We start from the raw sequence: 27,379 nt of genomic DNA on the forward strand, positions 1-27,379 counted from the left end.
TCCAAGCTTGTTGGAGGCTTTACAGCTTGTTGCTAGGAGACCTAATGGCTAGAAATTTCTGGCTCAATTTTCTGCCTCCAAAAATTAAAAGCTAGGGAGAAAATTGCATAATGTCATGAGCTTAATTAAACAAATTGTCACACATTTTATCCTTTAATCTTGACAAAGTTAATGTCAGACAGTCACCACAACTCATTCACAAACCACAATTTATTTCTTCAGAAAATTATTCCACTTTTACACAATTTCAAAGATGACAGTTGTAAATAACATTGGTACTATTTTGCAGAATCTCTGAAACAAAATCAAAGGTTTGTGTGTGTCAAAAGTATATTGTTGAAGGTATACTGGTGTGTAAAATTCACTTGTGTGGTTTTTTTGGTCCCCAAGGGTCACGTGGTAGCTCAGCTCAATGCCAGTGAATCTTAATTTATTAAGACACATTTAAAGACTTCAGAATCTATATCTACACACTACTACTTCCTTCATAAAATAAGTTTCTTAAAGCCCTGTACACAGTTGAATATATATTGCTGGATTCAATTTTCATTAGAGCTTTCAAGGATAGTAAATCTTTCATTCTTAGACTGTACTTGTTACCACATACAGAGAAGGTGGCTTAGTCCCTGTCTGCAGCTATGTGAGACTCAGTCTTGATTTTCAAAATTCAATCGTATTTTTAAGTGAGTTTATTTCTACTCTGTCTCATTCACAGAAGTGGGACAGACATTTTGATATTCACAATCTCTCACTTAGACAAATAATCCAGATCCTACCTCATTATATAGCTCTGTTTCTTTTGAAGAACTTTATCCAAATAAGTTACAATAATATTTTACATTTATCAATAAAAGAAACAAAACTAACAAGCTTGGTAACCACCTTGTATTTACAAAAGGATCATGAAGATTTTTTTAAACGAACATTTGCATAGATAGTTGCATAGTCAAACCAAGATGGCTTTTATTTGTAAACCGAAATCTCTAGTGGTATGCTAGTAAACGAACTTTATGGAAAGCAAAAACAAACAAACAAACAAACAAAAACTCTGATTTGTCAATTTGCCAGTTTCTGTGGTGTAAACACACTCACCATTGATACCTGATAGATGTTTTTATTGAAATTGCTTCATCAAAGGAATATTTACACATGAATCTCTAAGCCCACACACATACACATACCATTCTATACAAACATATATATTTAACAATTTGATTCTTCTGCTCAGTACTCAAAGGGGGCTGGGAGGAACAGTTTGTCTCCTAGGGCATGACATAGACTGGACAGTCTTTTTATAAGAGTGATGCAACTGGGAAGAGAGAACGCTGTTTCAGAAGATAACTCTGATCCTCTTCTTCAGGAAAGACTGAGTTTGGAACACCACGGCTTTCTTTTTTTTTTTTTTTTTGAGAGAGGGTCTTGCTGTGTTGCCCTGGCTGCTCTCAAACTGCTGAGTTCAAGTGATCCTCGCACCTCAGCCTCCCGAGTAGCTGGGGTTACAGGCATGTACCACTGTGCCTAGCTGAAACATCAGTTTCTGACTGAAGTGCAGACCACAACAACTTTAGTGTTTCCCTTAGAAGGATATGGCCATGGTGAACTTGACTGAGTAAACAATGCTGTAAATAAAAAGCTCTTCCAAAACATTAACCATGGTAAGCATCATTTTCCCCATAAAATGGTGGCATCCAGGTTAAGTGGCCCACAGACCAACAATCTAAAATGAAGATAGAATCCAGACGTTAACTTTTTCTGTCTCTCCATCGGTGTGGTCACAAGGATTACCATGCTTTCCTTAGCATTAATTCAATCTGGGAAAATTTTAATCTCCGTGCAATATCCAGTGAGCTCTCACCATGCTGAGGGGGGAAAAATACAGTTATTTCCAATAGAGTGCCCAAGATCTCATAAATAGCTTAGACTGATTGACTCTCTGGGTTGGCAAGGGCTTTAAAAGGTAGTCAGTCCTAATAGTAATAGGACAACTTCATTCCTTAATGAAGATGATTAATTTTACTGTTGTTTACATTAGAGGCAAATAATTTACTTCAACATAAGGCCTAGATTAGAAGATGCTGCTGCTAGAGGAACCTCAGACCACGGTCCACAGACCCTTACCTTATTCTTTATTGTGGGGTCTGCACGGGCTTCCAAGAGCAGAGGGATAAGAGACTGGTTTTTCATCTCACAGGCATAATGTAATGCAGTACAGCCATACTGAAACACAAAGGGCCAAAACTTCAGCTCATAAGTTGGGCTTTCCACAGACCATAGCATGTGGATTCATTGGCAAATCCTTTTCACACTTTGTAGCATACGACTAAGCAGAAAAACAGTCTGCAAACCATTGATAGACAACTATTTCTAGTACTTAGAAAATTTTCTTCTCTGCCTCAATGTATATGTATGTGTCATATAAGCCATCAATCTCTGCCTTTTTGTTTTTCATTTTCTGTTCTAAACTAAAGAATGCAACTTATAAAAAGCTGATGCTGAATTGTGCCAAGGTTTCTTTGCAGCGTGCTATATGCCTCAGTGATCATCACCTTGATCATGTCACCATATTTTCCCTTAAAGAGTCTCCACATGGATCTTTACATAAATATTATCCTCTATGGTTTTGATGATGATTCCTACTGAAGAAGTCGGGTGCTCTTGCTGCTGCAGGGCACCTACAAGATCAGTGCAGTTCTACAGAGATGTCTCCCAAATGTGATTTGTTACAGCTTTTATTATGTGTTATACACTAGTGCATCTACTCTGTTGGTCCTAATTTAAAACACTACAGGTCAAAAAAATAATAGCTAGGGCGTTAGTGTCCAAACTTTGGCCTTTGGAAAAGTAGCCAAGCAACCATGGTGTTAATAAGTGAAGAAATAATATCTTTGGCTATCAAAACTAACAGAGTTAGCTCTGGATTCTATTCCCTACAAACACTTCTAAAATTATAGATCGTGTTGCAATTATGTATTTTTATTAAGTGGTAGCATGACAAACGGAAGTTCTGGCTCTGAATTTTTTCATGTGAAATAGAGTCTAATTACCCCAAAATACAAAACACTGTTTTACCTAGAAAGTAGATTTTAATATTCAGATAGTTTTTGAAAAGTTTTTGGTATTAGAAATGGCATCTGTGTGTGTACATGCATGTGTCTCAATCTCCTGAATTCAAGTGATCCTCCCATCTCAGCCTTCCAAATAGCTGGGACTACAGGCGAGTGCCACTGCGCCTAGCTGAAGGAATGCAATATCTCTATCTAGAGAGAGATACACATAAATAGCTGGGAAAATATCCTAGAGAAATTTTGGTTATGGGCACAAATTTTAAATCTATTGAATTTAAATGAAAAGACCCAGAAAAACCTTCAACAAACTTTTAACTTCATCTTTAATAATCTCTTACTTAATATATTTCAAAATTATCTAAAGAAATGGTAATGCACAGTAGCTGTCAATACAAATTTATCCAAAAGCTCTATTTGAAATAAAAGGAAAATATATATTTCGTAAAGTTATTTTTCTTGTGCTCTCTCTCTCTGTCTCTCTCTCTCACACACACACACACACATACACACACAGACACACACACACCTGCCTGCATTTAAACATGATACCAGCATAGGCAAAACCAAAATGATGTAAATAATTGATAGAAACAGGAATGGGGCCATGTTCTCTATTATAAAACAATGGTAATACACAGACGTGCACACACATAAAGTATGTTAGGCATCACAAACAGAATGTTAGTATTTTGGAATCAAATTTCCACTCGCCTACTTTTTCAATAAGGAACTGGGACTCCAAAATTTCATGCAATCATCATAAGCAAAACACCATAGAAATAAACTTGTCTTCCTGTGATTATTGAGTAAGGAAGATGAGTGCAAGAGCACAGAGGTGAAAGTGAAAACAAGACCTTATGCTTATAAACAGGAAGAAGTGAGTGGATGCTGCTACTGTCGTTATCACTGCTCTTACCATCGTTGGGATTTTTCTTTGACTTTTGTCTTATCTATCTTTAGTTTACACATGGGGCCTCGCATCAGTGGGTTGGGATTTTGGCTACGGAGGCAGTTATTGCCATTCAATGAGCACTTACTACATTCCAAGCATGTGCGAAGTGCTTTACATGAACAAGCCCGTTAAGATAATTATTATCCATATCCCCATTTTACTGATGTGGATACTGAGAGTAAAATAAATTTACAACTTGCTCAAACTCATAGAATTAAAAAGTGGCAAGCCCAGACTTACTCGTGGGCTTTCTCACTCCAGCTTCTTAACTACTATGGCTGGTATTTTGTTATCAGAGCCTTCGTTTTCCTTAATGTCTCAACAACATTAAAGCCAATTCTTTTAAAAATGCTTTATAATCAATAGAGGTATTATTCCCATGAGTTCAGCAGAATATAAATAACCTCACGGTTGCCTGTCAGTGAGAAAAAAAGGAGAAAATAAAAGAAAACTAAATGTAAAACTGTCTAGGAAAATAAAGCAAGCAACAGTACAGATGACAAATACACTACCTACAAATACCATTTTGAATATTTTTTCAAAATGGCTAAAAGTATAAACTTACACAATCTGTAGCATTAACTTCGACACCAGCATCAAGTAGCATTCGTACAAGAGCCTCATTCTGCTTTGTCTTTGATACCTATTACAAATGATAATTATAAGAAAGGTTTATTTACAAATAGTTTCTCCAATTTATGCCTGAGACTATTTAATTAATAGACTGCATTTTAATCCCAACACTCCTATGCATGCATGCACCTTTCCTAAAATTTCCCCCAGCTTCTCACCCACCCCAATATCAATTAATTAAAGCCAGGTTCTCAGACTGTGGTCCTGAAGTAGCGGCATTGGCACCTAAGAACCTTAGAAATGTACTTCTCGCCGGGCGCGGTGGCTCAAGCCTGTAATCCCAGCACTTTGGGAGGTTGAGACGGGTGGATCACGAGGTCAGGAGATCGAGACCATCCTGGCTAACACGGTGAAACCCCGTCTCTACTAAAAAAAAAAAAATGCAAAAAACTAGCCGGGCGAGGTGGTGGGCGCCTGTAGTCTCAGCTACTCGGGAGGCTGAGGCCAGAGAATGGCGTGAACCCGGGCGGTGGAGCTTGCAGTGAGCTGAGATCCGGCCACTGCACTCCAGCCTGGGCGACAGAGCGAGACTCCGTCTCAAAAAAAAAGAAATGTACTTCTCAGGTCCCACCCCAAACCTACCTAATTCCACTGAGGATGCGGCCTAGTACCTGTCTTTCCCTTCCTGGCTCAAAGCTCTGCAATTACTTCCCATTGCTCTGAGAACAAAAGTAAACTCTTCAGCATGACCTACAAAGCCCCGTGTGTTTTGACTCCACGTATGGCCCTGCCCTGGGCTCTTTTTCACTCTGCACCTCCTGACTCACTCTGTTCGAGTTACATTGGCCTTTATTAGTCTTTCATTCCCACCAGGGTCTCTCTTGCCAGAGAATCATTCCACAGGAAGTTCCTTCTGCCTAGAAGTCTCCTCCCTCCCTTCTTTGCCTGGCATGTTCACCTTTCATTCATCAGCCCAAGTCCCCCTTTCTCCAAGAAGTTTCCCTGACCCACCTGACCAGGTGAAATCCCTCTTTCTTAGCTATCCTAACACCAGTCGCCTTTCTGTATCATCTGCTTCATGGTAATTTTACATGTGTTTGTGCCATTTGATTAATGACTCTCCCCACAACCCTCTGACTCTCATGGGGTCAAGAACTATGCCTATTTTGTTCATCATTGTGTCCCTAACAGCTAGCACAGCATCTGGCATATAGGAGGTCCGTAATAAACATGTGTTAAAGAATTGAACAAATTAATGAAATGAACTAGGGCTCCTCAGAAATTCACTTTTCTTTCCCAGTCCCCTGAGATTCTGACCACAAGCCTGTTGGAGTCTTCCCCAACTTCCAGTCTCCTGAAGAAGCAAAGCTCTCCCTGCTTATCTGGGTATAGCCCTGGAGTTCAACCCTGTCATCACCTGGGGAGCTCCATTCAGTTATCTCTCCTTAGGCTTCCCTCTTGTGTCACCTCCTAAACGACCTTTCTCGGCCTACTTTTCTCTGAAATAACCCAATGCTTTCTTGTCTCCTCCCCTATCATTTCCTCTCATGTCACTTATTTTTTAATTCATCACAAATTTACAACTTTAGGCCCCATTAATAAATTGCAAGTACATGAAATTAGAGCTGAGCTATTCATTACGATTAGTATTTTTGTCCAGGCCTCCAGCCTCTAAACGTTGAACCATCTTAGAAGGTAGAGTGTGTGTCAATACATTCTGAATGAGCCTTCTAATCACAGTTGTGATTTTTATCTTTAGAATCTCTAAAAATGTTTGTAAATAAATGACAGATCCTCCCTGCCCCCAAACTACATATATTTAAATGCTATATGCTAAATACACGATGAATTTTTAAAGAATTATTTGAGGATATGAGCAGATTATATTTTTATCAGTGAATTAAAGTTCTTTTCTCTCTCCTATAAATCCAAATATAAAAATCAACATTATCATGTTTAATTATAGTTCCTCAAATTCTGTAGCATTTAAATACCCAATGAAATAATAACATTTTTGATTGGCAGACTTGTTCCGTGGCTTATGTTAACAGGTGTAACCAATATTCGCAGTTTATCAGCTACAACAAGGAGGGAGCTTGGTCATTTAACTAGAGTAAATTATGCATCTCTTGAGTCATGTCTGAGAGGTGGAACTGGGCACAAAGGAAACCAGATGGATAAAAGTGAGTAAGTCAGTGCAGATCTGTTATCCAACTGGGAAAACTAAAACAAAAACCAGCTCAAGCTTCATCTTCTACTCCTCATATGACTGAATCCCCATACCAACTACATCTTTCTTTATTCAAGAAAATTGCTGTCTGCCAAGATTCATCCAAGCATGAAGAAATTCATCAAGGTAAAAATGGGCTTAAATTCTCAACAAGTATCTTCTGTGTGTGTCAACTTCTGGATGCAAACTCTTAGGATCTGTTTTTCAACACACCACCAGAAGAGTACTTAAAAATCAGAAAGTCAGATAGATAAATCCAAAAACACAAACTCCTCTTTTTAAAAAAAAGGAGAAAAAATATTAGAAGGGGTGTTTTTTAATATTCAGATTTTTTTTGCTCCCTTCAGAAAAGTCTTAGTTAAGATTAAATTATTTTTCTAAATCGACATTGAATGGATTATGTTACCATTGATTAACTATTTTTGCTACCTTTCTGTATTTCAATTACAGCACTGGATGTATGTTGAACATGTCAATTACAGAATACAAACCAAAGGCTTCTTTTGTTATTATTTCTTTTCAACATCTTCCTGGCCTGGCAAGAGTCAATGAGTCACACCATTGATCTCCATATTTACCCTTTGCTCTAACAAGTGTACTCACCATGAGGAAATACCCAATAAGCAGAACAGGCATTAAGAGGATAATTAGTAGATAATCAATGAAGGTAAATTTTTTCTTCACAGCATAATGCAAGCAGGTTCTCTCTTTCTAAAAATTAAGAAAAGGATTCTTTACTAATAAAGCATTTCAAATCAAAATTTATTCAGATGGCCATCTCAAAAAGTTTCGTTTGTGCTTTTTATTTTTCTGGTAGCCATGGCATCTTTTCCTGTGGGATACATCTGATTAATGAATGCATGTTTCCGTGGAGCAGAACAGGGAACTTGGTCCAATGTAAAGGAAAAGCTAGGGAAGGGTCTTGGAAGACAACAAAGGTGAAATGTACACAGTAGAGCTCATCACAAGACAGATTCTCACACCCATTTGGTTTCTGGAAAAAAGATACACTGAGATATAAACTTAGGACTGAATTTACTATGAAAATTGATAGTTATCCCTTAATCATCTACCATGTATACGATTATCCATTTTGTGGTTTGTTCATAGGAAAACTCTTAACCACATGGCTATTTTTCATGTTCCTTCATGTGCGTAGTCTAGAAGAATGCATATAACTCAATTTTATTCTTCAAATATGTGAATATTTGTCAGGTAATAGATGTAAACTTCCAAGGGTTGTGGGAGATGTGAACTCTTAGGGCCTCATAATCAAAGATGGACAGAAGCATGCACAAATAAATATAAGGCAAAACAGAAGGTGGTAATTGGAATACCAACCAAATCAGTAAGAGGAGAGGGAGCGCAAGAGAAAGAAAGGAGGTTAGTTTCCACTTATGTGAGGCACTGTACCTAAATAAGAACACTTTTTGTTTTTCTAATATTAAGGCATTTATATTTTCTGTAAAAAATTTTAGAAACTAGAGAAGAATATAACAATAGAATTTTAAATTGCCCATTATTAAATGGCCCAGAGTTAACTGTTGACATTTTGTTGTATTTTCTTCCAGTCTTTTTAAATGCATAAATGTGAAATTTTGAAATGTAGAATTATATTGCATATGTAATATCACTTCTTGCTTTTTTCAGTTTAGAAGTGTATATTTAGAATATGTACATTTTTCCATGCAATTCAATATTTTTAAACATATGATTGTAATGGCTGCATGGCTTAGTATTGAGTGGAACTACTCTGATTTATTTAGTCAAGCCCTGCCTTTTGAACATTTCAAGGTTTTTGAGGGTTTTTTTTTGTTTGTTTTTACTTTTCTGTGAGACAGGATCTTGCTCTGTCACCTAGGCGGGAGTGCAGTAGCACAATCCTAGCTCACTGCAGTCTCGACTTCCTGGGCTCAAGTGAACCTTCAACTTCAGCCTCCAAAGTTGCCAGGACTACAAGCATGTGCCAACACACCTGGATAATTTTTTACTTGTTATTATTTTGTGTAAAGATTGGGGGGGGGTCTTGCTATGTTGCCTACACTGGTCTTGAACTCCTGATCTCAAACTATCCTTCTACCTTGGCCTCCCAAAGTGCTGGGATTCCAGACATGATCCACTGCACATGGCCTGTTTCAAGTTCTTAACCTTTCATTTTTATAAATAATATTGCCTGAACCTGCTCATTCATAAAGTTTGGTCGACATTTCCAAATTTGTCCTTTGCATACATTTCTGAAAATAGAATTCCTGGCACAAAAAGTATTAATGCTTTTCATATTGTGCTACCAAATTGTGTTCTAACAAGACAATAATAACTTAAACTTTCTGATCAACATTTATTTTCTTTTTTAATCTTGGTCATTTTGACAGACAAAAACAAGGATCTTTATGTTTTAATTTAATTGCTATCAATAGAATCCATATTTTCTATAGGCTAGTGCTTCTGAACCACCAGCAGAGCTTTTTGTTTGTTTGTTTTTAAGGCCTTTGTTTAGTGCTTCTGGAAATAATTTATAAACAGATTTCAGACATGAGAAATCACCAGTTAAAATTATTAATGTACAAAATTAATATTTGGAGAAAATAAAAATATTAAATGCTAACACATTAGAAACATTTGAAAGTGGAAAATGCAAACTGAAAACTGAATGTATCCACTAAAGTCTTTTTCATGGTTTTTATGATACCAGAAAATCCCAGAAGGCTAGCTGAGGCCCTCCTCTTCTGCAAAGCAGAGATAAAAGCGTCTCCTCAGCCTTGCCCACAGGCTAACATCTCCTCCCTCCATTTCCTAATGAGCGCATCTCTTAAAAGAGCTCAAGAACCCACAGACATCTGTCCTCTGGCACTACCACTCACCGCAACTCCACATATCTGGTTTCACAGCAGTGATCTACAGAGATCCTATTATACTCTACGATGTCGTATATCTGTTCAATTCAGCACAGTCATGACTCGCTTTTAATCCCAACCAAATGTAAAATAGTAAGCACAAATAAAAAAGTCCAATAGCGATCAATTTTCTGATAGTACATCGTTACAATGAGCTAGTCTCCAAATGACTTAGAAGAGGCAAAGGGGGAATTCCAGTGTTTTCTCGCCTTGAATGCATATGAGTGGGTATAGGACAGTCATAATGATTGCAAAAAAATGACTTTTAATATTTATTCAGTGTAATTTAAACATTGCCTTCACTACGATGCAAATGCTAGATGTTCAGAAAGGAAAGGGCTCCACAAGGATTTTCACAGCAATACACACATAATCTTCTCTTCCTTGGTCCTGAAGGCTCCAAAGTAGCTAATATTGCATCTTTAAATATATTATTTACATCTTTTTGTGTGACTTCAAGTAACCTCTGGTTCATGAGCTTATTTGTCCTTGGTAAATTTCTCAATAGTACTCTTTCATTCTACAAGTACACTATAGGATCCTCTGGAGATCAGGACATTAATACAGCAGGTAAAAATCTAACTAATGAAACAGCATTTCTTTTCCAAGAAATCTTTGCCATTGCTTCTGTGTTAGTGACAAGAAAGAGAGGAGAGGGAGAAAGAGGACGATGAAGACAGGAAGAAGGAAAAGAAAGAAGCTCTATCCAGCCAAATGAGTGAACCAGAGGTAAAAAGATGTAATTTATCACAAATTATGCCTGCTGATTGAACTATGTTTTATTTTGCTGTTTAGTCTAATAAAGTGTCCTTGCTATGTGTCAGTCTCTCTAAAGTAAAGCTAAGATAATTGTTGGTATTAGGAGCTACAAGCAATTTTAAAAATAACATGCACCACTTCTAGTGATTCAAGGAGAAAAGAATGACCATGAACAATTACACTCTCCTTTTGTGTCATGACCTCACCTGGTTTTTGAGGTTGACATTAGCATTTCTTCTTAAAAGGAAGGAAACGATTCTCACATGCCCTCGCCTGCAAGCACAGATCAGGGGAGTGTCTCCATTAAAGCCATCTTGAATGTTGGCATAGCTGCTGTCTTCTTTCACCCACCGCCACACTTGTCCAAAGTCATTCTGATAGGCCGCTTGGCAGATGGGCTGAGTCAGGAAAAACAAAAGCAGGTTTTTAAATACTGGCATAATTAAACCACAAAAAGGAAAAAAAAGTCATAACCCAATACATTAAAATTTAAATGTTTTAAAATTGTAATATATTGCTTTGTAGGTGAGATTTTCTGGTCTCGGTTATGCCAAACCTTAAGTCTAGATCAAGAATTAGCCCATGAGGAATCTCCTACATTTTCCTAAGTTTTCTTGGCACACACTTATGCCCATCAAATAGACAAATGGATGAATAAATAATGAAATACTACAAATTCAACTCAGTAAGGAAACTATGTATAGTGCTTACAGGTAGGTGAGCCTGTCAGAAAAGCAGACATTTTCTTTACTAAAGATAAAATACCTTTATCTTTATCTTTACTAAAGATAAAATAGAAAACAAACATATGGGGAAGAGTTTAGGGCAGCACTATTGATGAAATAAGACCTACATCGCACCCTGTATTCAAGGAGCTCAACAGAGCAGAAAAGACAGTTTTTTAAGGCAAATAATATACAAATAACAAATTATATGACTAACTACACTTGATGTTTGGTACCTTCCATCTGGGCCTCTGCCCTGAATACTCCCTCTGCATAAAACATACCCCCTGCCCTTCATCTGAATAACACCTAGCTCACCCTTGGTGTCATAACTTAATTTTCATTTTATCCAACAAGTCTTATCTTACTTCCAACATTCAGTATCTCTCCCTCACAGCAACTGACATAACCAAAACTCTTTTCTTAATTATGTACAATCATGCATTTCGGGCTAGCATGAATCAGGAGAGGTTTGAGGCAGTGCTGAGAAGGAAGGCACTGAAGTTCAGGCTGTAAACCCCATTTGATTTACCGCTGTTTCCCCAGCATTCAACACAGCAAACAGTAAATATTTTTAGATTAATCTTCTTTACATGATGTTTTTCAAAAAGCATTTAGAGTAATACCTGGCATACGGATGGTGCTTAATGTATAAAAGTTATCATTATTGCTACTGTCGTTCTTTAATAATCAAGTCAAATCCCTACTGTGTGCCAGTCACAGGTACCAGAGAATAAAGAGTATAAAATACATCATCTTACCCATGTAAAATGTATCCATCAAGTGGGGAAATACGACAGAGACACTCACATGCAGAGTAAATGACAAGAAAAAAAAAACTTTTGGTATGGGTAGGTACATAAGCACCTGTAGAAATTGGGACATATCAAGGGGAAAGTCAAGTGGGTGTATTTGCTAATAAACTGAGGTTCTAACATAGCCAAATATCACAATAAGTGGACTATAATATACTTTTAAACCTAAAGACCTACTCATGAAAGAAACATCCTAACAGAAAATTAACTCAGCAGCAATTAAAGGCAAACTTCTGTACCTTAAAAATGAAATGAACGTGACGCATGGGCTTTAAGTTTCAATAGAAATGCACAATTACACAAATCCCCTGTTCTGTCATCCTGAAGTCTTCCCTTTACTAAGCTTTCCAACAGGTGGGCACTTCAGCGTCTCAGCATACCGTGTGGCTGATGTAGAAAGGACTGGGGCAGTTGAAATACTTGTCTCGTGTCAGAAAAACAGGATGTAATTGCGGCTCTGTTACTACCTCCCCCGGTGACTGTGGACAATTCACTTCCCTACTCTATCTCAGTGTCCTCGGTCATTAAATGAAGGAATAAGTCAGAAGTTCCCTTGGGTTTTCATATTCTATTACTTCTGGGACTCTAGTCTCAACCAACAAATCTTCCACATCACTGCTGGAGTCTAGGGTTATGTCAACACAACAGTGCTTTAATAAAACCTTCAGTGACTTGCCATTGTCCTAGCAGCAATGCCCAGTCATTTGGATTTCAAAAATAAGTGAAACAAAACTAAATGCAACAAGACAGTGTTAAGTCACCAACTCTTAATTTTTCCAATTAAATGTATTTAAAACAATACTTTTATTTCATAAAAGATATTTGAACAAATACAAAGATAAATGAAGGAGATTTTAACAAAATATGTAAGAATATAATCACCAGAGGAGAAAGCAGTTCTTTATATTGGATAGATTTAGTTAGCTTTATAGAAAAATTCATTTTATTGTCCTTTTAAAAGATTTTACCATAAACTAGTGAAAATTTAATAATGGAGTGATTAGCAGTGGCCACTACTCATCAAGCATTTGAAAATTGATGGTCTACCATGAAGAGCTTGAAAACAAGTGGCATTAGAGCTCTCGTTCTCTTTTCTCAAATATTTACATTACTTAACAACATTTTAAAAACTAGAATATTTCATGTAGTAATCTGGCTTTCCAGCTTCTCTTTAAAAATGGAAACTTTTGGGTGGGCGCAATGGCTTACGCCTGCAATCCTAGCACTTTGGGAGGCTGAGATGGGTGGATCACCTGAGGTCAGGAGTTCAAGATCAGCCTGGCCAACATGGAGAAACCCCATCCCTACTAAAAATACAAAAAAAAAAAAATAGCAGGGTGTGTTGGCTGGTGCTATAATTCCAGCTACTCGGGAGGTTGAGGCAGGAGAATCACTTGATTTGGCAGTGATCCGAGATCATGCCACTTCACTCCAGCCTGGGCGAAAGAGCAAAACTCTGTCTCCAAAAAAAAAAAGAAAGAAAGAAAGAAAGAAAAAAGAAAGTTTTGCTAACATTGGACCCATATTCCTGTAGGATACCAAATAACTGGTGCTTAGTGGTGGTGACTCCAGTTCTCCATAGTCCCCTCCACTTGCCATCACATTACACTGGTTCACTTCACTCATCTATGTTACCCTCCTGGTAACATAGACCTCCAGGAGCTCTCTGCTTAGGCTTCTCAAAATCTTTACTAAGAGGTAACTAAAAAGAAGAAGAGAAAAAGATGGGGAGTTGTTCTGCAAGAGTCGCTCAGTGCTTTTGAGGGCTTTCTCAACCCAATTTGAGCAATATTACATAAAATACTAACCCTGTCTTATCTTTAGTCTTTCTTAGGCTTCCTAGATCCAAGACACAGAGTTACCAGGAAGCTAAGTGTCTCCCTTCTCAGTTGAGATGTACAAGTACAGTCATGCTTCACTTCACGACAGGGATACGTTCTGAGAAATGTGTTGTTAGGTGATTTTGTCATTGTGGGAACATCATAGAGTGTACTTACACAAACCTAGGTGGTAGAGCCTATTACTAATATGGTATACCCTGTGGCTCCTAGGCTAAAAACCTATACAGCATGTTACTGTACAGAATACGGTAGGCAGTTGTAACACAATTGTAAGTATTTGTGCCTCTAAACATAGGTGAACATATAAAAATATACAGTAAAAATATAGTGTAAAAGATAAAATGGTACACCTGTGTGGAGCAGCTCCATTATAATCTTACAGGAACACCGCTGTATATGCTGTTCATCACTGACTGTGAGCTCATGTGATACGTGACTATAATTTAATGTGAGAGTCGCACTAACAGCTGAAAAGACTCCATGCTGTTATGAACTTTCGGTTTCCACTAGGGAGCAGCACAGCGTAAGAAAAGCACTGACAGCGGACAGAAGGGAAGTCCAATAGAAAGTGCTGGTTGACAAGCCAGGAATGGAAAAGAGAAAGGACTGTCCATTTGGGTTGCTGGAAAAGCTATCATAAACCCCTTTTAACTCCTTAAGCTCTGGAATTTGGGGGCACCCTGGGTGTAGAAGAAACACACTTGGGAAATTATTATAATAACTCTATCCCCTAATAGTCTCAGAACCCTTCTGTCCATCCTCACTGCTAAAGTGCTACTTCAGATCTTCATCATTCTCACCAAGACCACTGCACACAATTCTTTCAATCTCAAGTATCCCATATGCCATTTTTCCAGCTTCATCTCCTACCACTGTCTTATCCATACCCTTGATCTAAATAAAGGTATGTGTGTTATTAACAACCATCTCCCCAGCTAGACAGTAAGCTATATAAGGGCACTGTGGCTACATGAGGCTACATTGTGTCTGTACTGATTCATCATTGTACCCCCAGTATCTAACATAGTGCCTGACGCATGGTAGGCATTCAATATGTACTTAGTAAGTAAGTAAGAGAAGGAAGAAATTATAAGATGAGTTAACAGTTATTGAGTAGCTCATTTATTCTACTTTAATCCTCACAACAACCCTATAAAGTAGTATTAATATACCTATTTTGCACAGATGAAACTAAGGGAAATTGTCTTCCTTGCCCAAAGTGACGTAGTTCACAACTGGCATGGCCAAGAGTCAAATCAAGGGGAATGACTGCAGGATGCATACATTCTATCTCCAATTACTTCAGTCTTGAAAATAAGCCTTCAAAATGTCTTCTGGCTACAAAACTTCACATTTAAGGTTTGTGTCCAGAATTAAGCTACAGTCTATACTCAAGATATTGATCTGTACACTTGTGGCATTGGCTTGCTGGTGCTTAGTTATACATCCAAACTCCTTCTCCAACCTGACTTGAATCAGCAATATCCACCAAGAGATAAGAAATGTCATCAGAGAGCCTGCAGGAGAAACCAGAAAAAGATAAGACCCAAAGGCAAAGGAGTGAAAGTTTCAAGAAGGAAGACAGAAAGATCACTGGATGTGATCATTAGCAGCCATGCAGAGGCCAATTTTCATACAGTGATGGGGCTGAAGGAAAAATACAGAGGCCTGAGCACATTGTCTATGAAGAATTAGAGGATGCAATTGGAGAGGAATTGTGGTCAGTTTGGCAGTGAAAAACCTGTTAGTGAAAGCTAGAGACTTCAAAGAGGTGGGTAGCAGTGTCCAGCCAACGTTCCACACGTTTGTAGGCAAAGTGGTGTCATCAAGTGGTTACAGATCCAGGCTCTGGAAACAAACTCTCTGTGTTCCAATCTCAACTCTGTGACTTAACAGCTGTGCTATTTGGACAACTTACCTAAACTTTTCATGCTAAGTTTCCTTCTGTTTTTGATAATCATGCCTTCTTTATTAAGTTTCAGAAAGAATTAAATGTAACTGTGTAGATGAAGCACTTAGCTCAGATCTGAGTCACAGTAAACCCTCAATTAATGTTAGCTACTCTTATAATTATTAAAGCATAAGGAGTCAAAGAAGATGGACAGAAGTGGTTATGAGAGGGTAGATAATTGCTCAAAGAGAGTGAAGAGATGATAGGATAGAGAGTATTAAGATGGAAGCATTAGGAAGGAAAATTCTGGCTCTAAGGCCAAAGCAAGGGAGAAAAGAGAGCTATATGGATGGAAAGAACTGTAGACTGACTGAAATTTTTTGCCAGAAAGTCAGAGGTTTGATCTTCATTGATTATACTACTATATATTTGTCATAAATAAATAGATATATCTAGATAACTGATATGGTTTGGCTGTGTCTCCACCCAAATCTCATCTTGAATTGTAGCTCCCATAATTCCCACATGTCATGGGAGGGACCCAAAGGGAGGCAATTGAATCATAGCAGTAGGTCTTTCCTGTGCTGTTCTCATGATAGTGAATAAGTCTCACTAGATCTGATAGCTTTATACAGTGGAGTTCCCCTACACAAGCTCTCTCTTGCCAGCTGCCATGATTGACTTTGCTCCTTATTTGCTTTTTGCCAGATTGTGAGGCCTTCCCAGCCATGAGGAACTGTGAGTCAATTAAACGTCTTCCTTTATAAATTACCCAGTCTTGGGTATATCTTTATTAGCAGCATGAGAACAGAGTAATCCAATAACTAAATAAATAGCATTGACATTTAAATAGATGAATAGATTAACGACAGGAGATGTGATTGAGACAAGGGTAGATGAGGCTTTTGAGCATGATGGGGAAGATTTTGGCCCATCATAATTAAAACTGTCTACATGAAATGAATAAAATATAAAATGGCATTGAAAACCAGGTTGTAGAAACATAGTAAGAAGATGCAGTTGACTGAGCTTGCCATGTAAGTTTGCGATTTTCTCCAGCAAACCTAGATGAGGGAAGAGTACAGACAGTGAAGAGGCTAAGAGTGAGGATTAGGAAACATGTCTGGCAGGAAGAGAAATGAGAGGAGAGTGGTTTACCATTAAATTCAGACTGAACGAGCATCATATGTAAGCCAGATAAAGACAAATGAACTTGCAAAAAGAGAGAGAGAAGCAAATAGAAACACAGAGAAGGATCAGGGCACAGTTCATACATGTGGTCTATTAGAAAAGTAACCAGTTAAGAAGTTATCATGAGAGATGTTACAGATAAACTGTCTAGGAATGAGAAGTCAAGGGTGGCTTTGTTGGGTATTTGATTTGGAGTAGAAACACAGGTCAAGAAGGGAGAATGAAGCTTGTGGATGTTGAGGTCACTGAGGATGACCCTGGGGGACAGAAAGAAAGGGGAACTTGTGCTCCAGGGAGGCGGAAGTGGGTCCTGGAATACAGTGGACAGAGGTGAGAATATAGAGAAAGGGCCATAGGCAAAGATTTCAAGTAAGAAATTGAACCATGGTCAAAAAATGACAATGGTGACCAAGAAGCAGACTGAATCAGCAGCCGCCATAAGAGAGGGTGTCATAATGCCCAGGAAAAGCCAGATTTCAGTGAAGGCACAGAGGAAAACAGACTAGTAGGTGAGGAGGAGATTGAAGAGAAAGAGTATTTACCAGCAGGGTGCATGAGTTCCCATGGGTCAGCTGTTCCCTGTGAACAGCACTCCCTAGAGCTGTGCTCTGGACAACCTGAAAAGCTAAGACACAGGATTAATAGGGTCCACTGACTAACTTTTCTCTTCAGCCTCATCTATCAGTCTCCCTTTTGCTCACAACTTTGTGGTGATTTCTGGGGCATTCCAGGTTCATTTCTGTTTTCTGGCCTTGACACTTGCATGTGACCTATGTGGTGGGCTTCCTGCTAGACCAGATCAAGTATCAGCCCATGAATCACTTCCTCAGAGAGGCCTTCCCTGACCACTCAGCCTCCCAGCCCAGGAACTTTCTCTCTCTCACATCTTCCTGTTTTATCTTTTTAAATTGGACTAATTGGTATTGAAATTGGGTGTAATGTGCCCAATTTCCTAGAGATTGAGGTATCTATGACTTTTACCTGGTTTTTAAAGTGCCCCTCAGTGTGCCAACTGTGTATAAACCACTGCTGTTCTGCAAGCTCTCCCATCTCTGGTCAGGCCAATTTCCTCACTTCTGTGTTTGGGCTACCTTCTTGCCACCCTTACCTTTTAAATTGTGCTATCTATTCTTCAAGGCTCATCTCATGGTTCATCTCCAAGAAATCTCTTTCATCTTTCTTACCTGCAGCAGGAAATATACAGAACCTCAAGCAGCTCATTGGCCTTAAATGAGCTAGTGGGTTAAATTTAGTCTCTTTAACTAGACTATAACTCTCCTGAAGTTAGGCTTCCATAAGGTCAAGCACCCAGAACATGGATAAAGTCATTTGTTGGTTGACACACTGATTCATCCAACCTGGCTGGGAAGTGAGGCTAGGAAAGGGGTTGATGTTTACAAGGTAATAGATCATGGAAAGACCAGGACAATATTTTGCCTCAGTGGTTCTCAACCTTGGCTAAGTATTGCAGTCATGTTTGCACCAACCTAATATTTAAAACATGACCCAGACCTCACTATTGACCAATTAAATAAGAATCTGTAAGAATAGGATTGGGGCATTAGTGCTCTTTAAATTTCCCTGGTAATTCTGATGGACAGTGAGGGTTGAGAATATCTGCAAAAGTAAAAGAAACAAGCCCCTATAATGGAAGTAAAAATTTAATGTAATATTATAGCTTTTAAACTCATATTAGCTAAGAAGCATTCAAAACTCTGGAATAATGGAATATTAGGAAAAATCTTGTGTGTCCTTTCACCTTCCCACATGTCTGTCTTTAAAAGTAGCCAAGAATTTGGAGGTAAAGTTTCACTCTGTCCACTTTCCATCTTACTTGCCCAGGCACTAAAATTTAAGAAGTGTCCATGGGTAGAGTATGACGCACCCGGTATGCTGATGATTAACTAAAATAATCAGCATGTTGATGATTAACTGTATGTATTACTTAATAATGTTTTGCACTGCTCTAAGTATAATAGATATCACAGCTGAAGAAATACTTAGTATTATCTTAATGGTGTAGAAACATCTGAACAACTTGTACCATTATGGATGTCTTTAAAAGCAAAGCTTCCCCCAAATTACCCCCACTTTTTGGTGCTGTTTCCCTAAACTATAATGGAGCTTCTGTAATTCCCAATCAAAGGAAAGACCATGTGGAACTTTGCCTGTGGCTCAGAGGAATTGGTTCACTGTTTATTAGCCATCTCTATGCTACAAGCTCCCCTCACTTAAAATGTTCCATAAAAATTTCTGAGAAAGATTTGTAGGTTTTGGAGCAAAATGATTCCAGTAAAGAGCCTTGCGATTCATGAAATGTCTTCTCAGAAAAGGAAGGAAGATATTTTTCTTTCTCTTCAAGTTAAGAAACCTTGGGGAATGATAATAAGCACTAATTTGATTTCTACAATTAATCCCAAGCCTTTGTTTCTGATGACTCATTCTTCACATACTGTATTTTACAAATTCCTTAGTAAATTTCTTCTTTCAGACAAATAAAAAAGGCACAATAACTTTTTTTAAGGCTGTTCTAGGCCCACTCAGTCTTTATGCAACATGGAGGAAGGTCCCAGCACTGGCTGGAACAAGTAGAGAAGTCATAGTTCCTCATGAACAGTAGCAGAAGGGGAAATAGAAGCAGGGCACATATTGATCTATCTTTTCTACTCTTTATCCTGAAAGGTCTATTTGAGAACATGATGTTATGTTCCTTGCCAGGAAGCTAAAGAAAGCCCATTGCCACACTTCTGATTCCAGGACATCAGAAACTCTGAGGTCATGAGGACCAGGGGAAAGCAGAAGAGCCTTCACCTCCAGCGATGAGGAGAAAGGGTGGAGGAAGAGTGGGCTCTGGCTGCTAGAAAATGGCAAATCGGAAGCCCTGATATTCCCCTACTACCCTCTGACCACCACAGAGGTAGGCATAGAGAAGAGAGAAAGCAGTAGGGTGCCCATAACTAGGTAACATTCAGTTTTACAAAAGGAGGGAGTAAGAAAAAAGAAAGAAAAAGAGAGAAAGATGAAAGAAAGAAAGAAAGAAAGAAAGAAAGAAAGAAAGAAAGAAAGAAAGAAAGAAAGAGAGAGAGAGAGAGAGAGAGAGAGAGAGAGGGAGGGAGGGAGGGAGGGAGGGAGGGAGGGAGGGAGGGAGGGAGGGAAGGAAGGAAGGAAGGGAAGGAAGGAAGGAAGGAAGGAAGGAAGGAAGGAAGGAAGGAAGGAAGGAAGGAAGGAAGGAAAGAAAGAAAGAAAGAAAGGAAGGAAGGAAGGAAGGAAAGAGGAAGGAAGGAAGGAAGGAAGGAAGGAAGGAAGGAAGGAAGGAAGGAAGGAAGGAAAGGAAGGAAGGAAGGAAGGAAGGAAGGAAGGAAGGAAGGAAGGAAGGAAGGAAGGAAAGAAGGAAGGAAGGAAGGAAGGAAGAAAAGAAAGAAAATTTTCTTTGTGGTCTTCCTCCATTTCATTGGTGTTACTACTCCTACCTGGCTAGTTTCAACCCACCAAGGAGAGGGCACTGAACTCAGAGTTGGGCAAAATTGGCTTTCACAAACCAGTTCAAGCTGACTCTAGCCAGCTCCAGTCAGCTCCAACACACCAGCAATAGGAACTGGCATGTATTTCTGTTGAAGTAAATTATAATGGAGACCAGTCTTTTCTGGGCCAGACAAATCCATTTAGACCTCATAAGTGACCTTGCTCAATTTGCAAACATAAGCAAAACTTACCTTTGGGTATTTCTTATAAATTTCTATATTAAAGAAAAAGGAAACAAGGTTAACTAATCCGAAGCCTAACTTACATAGAGACTTTCCAGCAGAATCGACCAAATAAAGCAACTATATAACTGTAACCAATCAAATATTTTATTTGCTTTACTCCCTTGTTCACTCCATAAAAGCCTTCTCCTTGCATTCCCTCCAAGAAGACCCCAAACCCCAGCTGTCCAATTCATGAATCAGTATTTGCTCAAACTCTTTTGAGCTTAACTGTGCCTCAGTTTACCTTTTGACATCCCAAGACTTTTCTACACAGTCTTATTCGTAACGTAGAAGACAGTTTGACTGGGGAAGGGCCCAGGATTTGAACTCTCAGAAGCCAATGTCTCTAAACATTTAATGGACCCAAACAGGTATTTTAGCATTAAATCTCTAAATGTAAGTCTCCTTTGAGAAAAAATAAAAAATAACTGTTTTGTCCTGTCCTCTTACAAAACTTGAGAAAATCACTTTTCTCCTCACCACTTTTGGTGCTCATCAGCTCACTTCATATACAAAAGTTGAAACTCCCTAAGTTTTCAATTTTGCATAAAGAAAAATGTGTTTCCCCCTCAATCCCAGAAAATCTCCTGTTTGACTAAATGCTTATGTTTCTTGAGTGTTACAAGCTCTAAGGGTGCTCAAAGGAGGTTGTCCTTTAATATTGCCTTCCTTCTCTAGCAAAACCATACCTTCTTATAATGACCTGGTATCCTTTGTTATCTCTACATTCTTTCCATATCTAAACTCATCCCTTCTCTTGGCATTAAATACCAAGAATATGCAGACAAGTCCTAAATTATTACCTCTTGACCCAGCCTCTCCTTAAAGGTACATTTCCTGTATTCATCTTCCATCCCCACCTAGATGTCTCACGGGTATCGCTAAGGTACCATGTCCAAATAGAACCCTGAAACGCATCCTTCCTTCTGCCCCTCTCTGAGTGTTCCCATCTCATCAGCACCACCAAGTGCTGGCTGGCCTAAGGCAGAATCCTGAATATCAACTTTAATTTCTGGCTTTCTTTCACTGCCAACCTACAAACCAGGAAATCTTTCAGTTAAAAACTTATCTAAAATTCATCCATTAGTCTAATGCAACCATCATTATCACTCCATAAACTACTGTAACAGCTTCCTTCCAGGATCCAGCTTCGCCTCTGGCATCTCTCCAATTTATTTTCCCGTGCTATCAGAGTGGTCTTTTAAAACCCTAATGGTCATATTATTCTTCTCTTAAGATTCTTTACTTACTTTCCATTGTGTTTTGCATAAAATCTAAATTTCTCATCTTGGCCTACAAGACCTGCCTGATCTGGCCCCTGACACCCTCTTTACAGTGTTAACCACCATCCTCATTTTCACTGTTATCACAATCACCTTGAACCATTTCAGCTATTTCACCATTGGTTAATAAATGAACAACTGGAGCCTCATTATCAGTGTTAAAAAAAGCTACATATGAAGCTTTGTGGAGTGTTTTGTTTTTTTTTTTAATTTTTCATTAACTTCAGCATAGGACTTCAACAGTTTATCCTTCTGTTTCTTTGAGTCATATATGGTGGTCATTTCAACACCATACTCTTTTTTTATTGTTTCTTTTTTTGAGATGGAGACTCACTCTGTTGCCCAGGTTGGAGTGCAGTGATGTGATCTCAGCTCACTGCAACCTGTGCCTCCCAGGTTCAAGCGATTTTCCTGCCTCAGCCTATCAAGTAGCTGGGATTGCAGGCGTGTGCCTCCACACCCATCTAATTTTTCTGTTTTTAGTAGAGACAGGGTTTCACCTTGTTGGCCAGGCTGGTCACAAACTCCCAACCTCAGGTGATCCACCTGCCTCAGCTTCCCAAAGTGCTGGAATTACAGGCATGAACCATCGCACCTGACCTCAACACCATACTCTTCTATAAGACATTTTATACCTATACCACTGTCCAATTTATCCAAAAGCTTGACTTTCTGTGTTATAAGTATACGTAAATGCTTCCTTTTTTTCTTATTACTGTTACCCATAACTATCTGCAGACTTTTTTGATATTTTCAGTAGTATATTTACATCACAGAGTAGAGAAAAATAACAACAACAACAGAAAAAAAAACCACACACACAGAGAAATACACATAAATCTTGACCCCATTAAGGCAGAGTGGCAAATCTGCTGTAGGCTCATTCATCCTGCACAGGTGCCATTTTTTACCCTTTGTGGACTTCTTTTTGGGGATTTTATGGGAAATTTATGGGAAAATCTGGGTGTGCAAGAGAAAGATAACACAGCTGAAAAGGGCTGGGAAAATCTTTTTTCTCTTGTTAATGCTTAATAAACTGTGCATTGTGCACCTGCATTTTGACTGTGACCCTCATGATCACATGAGGTCAAATAGGAAATGTTCTACTTGTTTCATGTTTGTGCTCAAAAATTTGGGGTTTTGGAGCACTTCCACTCAAATTTTCAGACTAGGGATGCCCAACATACATATATATACCAGGAACTAGCAGATGCTTGAAATATAATATGTACTCAATAAATATGGTTGATTAAACATATGGATGAGTTAATGACTAAATAAATAAATGTATACAAATTTTCAATCCTGGTGTCTTTTCATATGTGAAAGTTATCATTTTCTTTCTGAACTGTTGTGACTTAGCACAACATTATAATTTGTAAAATTGCTTTCAATATACAAGGAAAGAAGTAGAAAACCAATTGGGGTGAAAATGCCTGATGCTCTTCTTGCATGTGTTGTTGAATACCAAAATCCTTCTAGGAATTCATACATAAACAAAGTAGATGGAGAGAGTTGGGAAGATTGTGAGAATGCAATTTTTCCCCATTGTCTCTGCCTTGCCTTTCTCATATCACAGAATGACACGATGTTAAATGTTAAACCAGATCTCATTAAGCTCTCTTGCTTTATAATATTAAAACTGTGACTCAGAGAGGTTAAATGACTTCCTCTCAAGTCCCATGAAGTTCCTGGCACAATCAGGACTAAAATATAGGTTTTCTTGACTTTCAGTCCAATGGCCATTCAATTAGTCACATCTCTATTCCTGTACCCCCTGACTTCTCCTCAACTGTACCAGCTTTTCCAATAAAACTTGCTTGACCTAAATTGCTCTCCCTAGGCATTGTATATTTCAAGACAATCTTTCTGTTTTTTGAACTATATTTCCTTTTTCTGGAGTAATATCAGCTTCTCTGAAAAACATATCTATTGCCAAAGGATTAATTTTAAGTTTGTGTGTGCATATGCATGTGTGTGTGCGTGTGTGTGTGTGTATATATCCTTTTACTCACTGCCTTATAATGAAATCTTCCCAATGTTTAAAGGAATACATCATTTAAGATATGATTTTCAAGAAACACTTTTTGGCGCCTATGTCTGCAGTTGACAGAATCAAAAGTCTATAAAGATTCTTTAAGTCTTCTAAGTGTTAGTTCCTGAACTCTTTTAAGTTCTCAGCATTTTTCTTCTTTCCAATTTTTGTACTACTTCACAATGCAGCAGTTCTCTGTTGCAAGGTAGGAGTAGAATGTACCTCATTGGACCTGGATTTAGTTTACCCATTCTTTCCACTAAGGGAACAGGGCACCATCCTAGTTAGAACAGTGGCAGAACAGCAGAGTGGTTAAGACCAGCTCTCTTACGGAGCATGACATATCTGTTGAAATAACAAGTAGTAAAAGAATTTAGTAGTTCAGCAGTGATGTAAGAAGAATCTCTTTGAATGAGTAAACACAGGACTCATCCTAGCCACTAATCTCCAGCCAATAAGCACTTTTCAACTGTATAACTATGAGCCAGTGACTATCTTTTCCTCAGTTTCTTCATTTGTAAAATAAGGATACTAAAAGTGACTCTTATAAGATTGCTGTATTAAACGAGTTAATACATATAAAGTGCTTAAAATAGGGCCTGATATATAAGAAGCCTTAAATAAATGTTTGTTGCTATTGTAAATATTATGAACAAATATATTTGATAAGGGTTTAAAAGAATCAGCCTTGTTTAAAAGTCCATCTTACACAATTGGAGTTACTTATTCAAAATTAGGGCCTCTCACAGAGCTCTAAGCTTATCCTCTAGTGCAGATTTCAGGACCAACTCTCTGGGATCCTCCCTCATTCTCTCCTTCTTTCTTAAAAATATATATTGTGGCCGGGCGCGGTGGCTCACTCCTATAATCCCAGCACTTTGGGAGGCCAAGGCGGGCAGATAACGAGGTCAGGAGATCGAGACCATCCTGGCTAACATGGTGAAACCCCGTCTCTACTGAAAAATACAAAAAATTTGTCGAGCATGGTGATGGGCACCTGTAGTCCCAGCTACTCGGGAGGCTGAGGCAGGAGAATGGCGGGAACCCAGGAGGCAGAGATTGCAGTGAGCTGAGATCGCGCCACTGCACTCCAGCCTGGGCGACAGAGCGAGACTCCGTCTAAAAAAAAAATATATATATATATATATATGTGTGTGTGTGTGTGTGTGTGTGTGTGTATGTGTATATATGTGTATATATATGTGTGTATATATATGTGTATATATATATGTGTGTGTATATATATATATTGCATAACCATTAGCACTGCAAAGCTCTAAGGAAAAAATGGTAATCCTATGTCCCCAATCTAAAGGAGCTTCCCACACTCAAATTGGGGGAAGTTTTTTTAAAAAATAGATTCTTCCAGGCAACATAGGACCAGGGATCCAGCAGGCTTTTTCTTGTCCTTAATGAGTAGCTCACAGTCTTTATTCTTAGGAAACACAGAGCAAATGGTGTATAACAAATGAGTAGGCTATGTTTAAATATTTAAGAGATTTAAGAGATTACTATTTAAAGGTCCTACTTCCAACTTTCTACGTCAGAAAGTTGAATGAAAGGTCCTACTTCCAACTTTCTACATCAGAATACCTGAGGATGAGACTAGGCTTTTTTTTTTTTTTTTGGTTTCTTTTTCCAAATCATGTATAATTCCCGCATGCCATCTGAAAAGCAACCAAAATGCAGAATCTTAGGTCCCAGATCTACAGACTAAAAATCTGCATTTAAACAAGACCTTCAGAAGATCTGTATGCACATTAAAATTGGAAAAGCACTGGCCTGTGGTAGTCTTTCTTTCTCAGGATGGTGGTAAACAAATCACTCCTGTGTCAGAACCACCTGGGATGCTCCTTCTAAAAAGTATACTTTTGTGTCCCACCACAGACTGAGTGAAACAAACTCTGGGTTGGAGTCCCTTGAAACTGCATTTCAGACAAACTTCTTTTCCTGACACTTGGGCAATCTAAAGTTTGAGAGTTACCAGAGTAGCTTTTAAGAGCACTACATGTTTTGTCATTTTCATGTATATTATCTCTTCATGAGACTAAAATCACTGAGCAAGACGTACCTAGAGTTACAAACCAATCAAACAGTACGTTTGCACACACAGAGGGATATACACACACGACATTAGAAATAACTGCAAATAAACTGTCTTTAATACTGGGAGATCAAAACTATCCAAGGAGGTTCCCCTGAGCATCTGCAATGAAATGCAGATTAACCAGTTAATTGTGTCGGAGAGGAGAGGTTGTAAATTATGTATAATGACATCATTACACCTCTTGTACTCTTGTCTAAATATTCCTTGCTTATACTTTCTTGAAACATTATTAAAAATCCATTTGATTCTAATAAGTTACTTCCAATACAAGTAAAAGTATAGCATCAGATGTGAAAAGAAAATAATCAGATTATCAAAATATATTGTTATTATTCCTCTTCTTCATAGTGATGGTCTTTACTAATAATTACTAAGGGTGAATTTCCCTTCAAATACCAAGCTGAAAGGCATTACTCTGGTCATGTGGTTCCGTAAAAGAGGCAGTCAATCTTTTGGATATTTAGAAAATCCAATTAGGTAAAATTTTCTCGTTTTCTCTGAGCGTTTGTCATGAGAAAAGCACAACTGAAACTCAATTTTGCCCAAATTATCCCTGCAAACATCCAGACACTATGAAATATGTGTTATATTCGTCTCAACTTAGATCTAGCTAATATTTTAGAATTACAAAATACTTTGTCTTAAACTATTAAGAATATCAAAAAGAATAACACATAGGACTTTATTTTTTCTGACTTAATACTCCCCCAGGGAGTTTAACAGACAAAACAGAAATATATTAACAGGGATAGACAATTGCATTTGAAAAGCATGAGCAACTTTTAACATCTTTGGAACTCTGCTTTCAGAAAGGTGATGTACCTCGGAGTATAGGATTCCCATGCTGGTCCTTCACAGGCTTACTTCACCTCTACAGCTTCTTGAATCTTCCAGAAGTATTTCTGATGAATATCAAAATCCTTCCTGGCTGAGAGGAAAGTCCCTAGAAGTCCAAGCTGGTGGCAAGGCTCAGGAGTGCTTTTCTAGCAAACACCTGTGAGTGCTTTTCCAGCAGCTCAGGCAGCAGCACACCTTCCAGGGAGCCCAGCCCAATGAAACAAAGGCACTGTGTCATGTGTAATGACCCAAGCCTGTATCATCTAATGTTACAACCCTGAGGAGCCGGTTTCTGAGTCATATTTGCTCTGCCAGTGGTAACATGCAGGAAAGAAGGAAGCAAATTAAGGGAGGAAGAAACGTTCTTACACTGGCAGGAAGGACTCAGGGTTCAAACCAAGGTACTGTATTTCACACATTTCCTAATCAAAATCT

At 38.4% G+C, this 27,379-nt stretch overlaps 1 protein-coding gene across 1 annotated transcript; it reads right to left on the reverse strand.

Moving 5' to 3' along the window:
- Window positions 1–192: 192 nt before the first annotated feature.
- ANKRD22 (ankyrin repeat domain 22) lies at window positions 193–27,379 on the reverse strand. Its single transcript, XM_001082543.5, has 6 exons — window positions 26,930–27,379; window positions 10,680–10,871; window positions 7,424–7,531; window positions 4,583–4,660; window positions 2,119–2,217; window positions 193–1,859 (listed from the first exon to the last, which is right to left on the reverse strand). Exons 1-6 carry the CDS (start codon window positions 26,948–26,950, stop codon window positions 1,782–1,784), a joined length of 576 nt encoding a protein of 191 aa, XP_001082543.2. The 5' UTR covers window positions 26,951–27,379; the 3' UTR covers window positions 193–1,781.

This window comes from Macaca mulatta, chromosome 9 (assembly GCF_049350105.2).
Source record: "Macaca mulatta isolate MMU2019108-1 chromosome 9, T2T-MMU8v2.0, whole genome shotgun sequence".
NCBI lineage: Eukaryota > Metazoa > Chordata > Mammalia > Primates > Cercopithecidae > Macaca > Macaca mulatta.

Coding starts and splice junctions, on each gene's coding strand:
- ANKRD22 (XM_001082543.5), bottom strand. CDS start 26,950: ATGGGAATCCTATACTCCGAG. Junction 4,661..7,423: donor TTATTGGGTATTTCCTCATG/GTGAGTACACTT, acceptor CATTTGTAATAG/GTATCAAAGACAAAGCAGAA. Junction 2,218..4,582: donor AAGTTAATGCTACAGATTGT/GTAAGTTTATAC, acceptor TTTGTGTTTCAG/TATGGCTGTACTGCATTACA.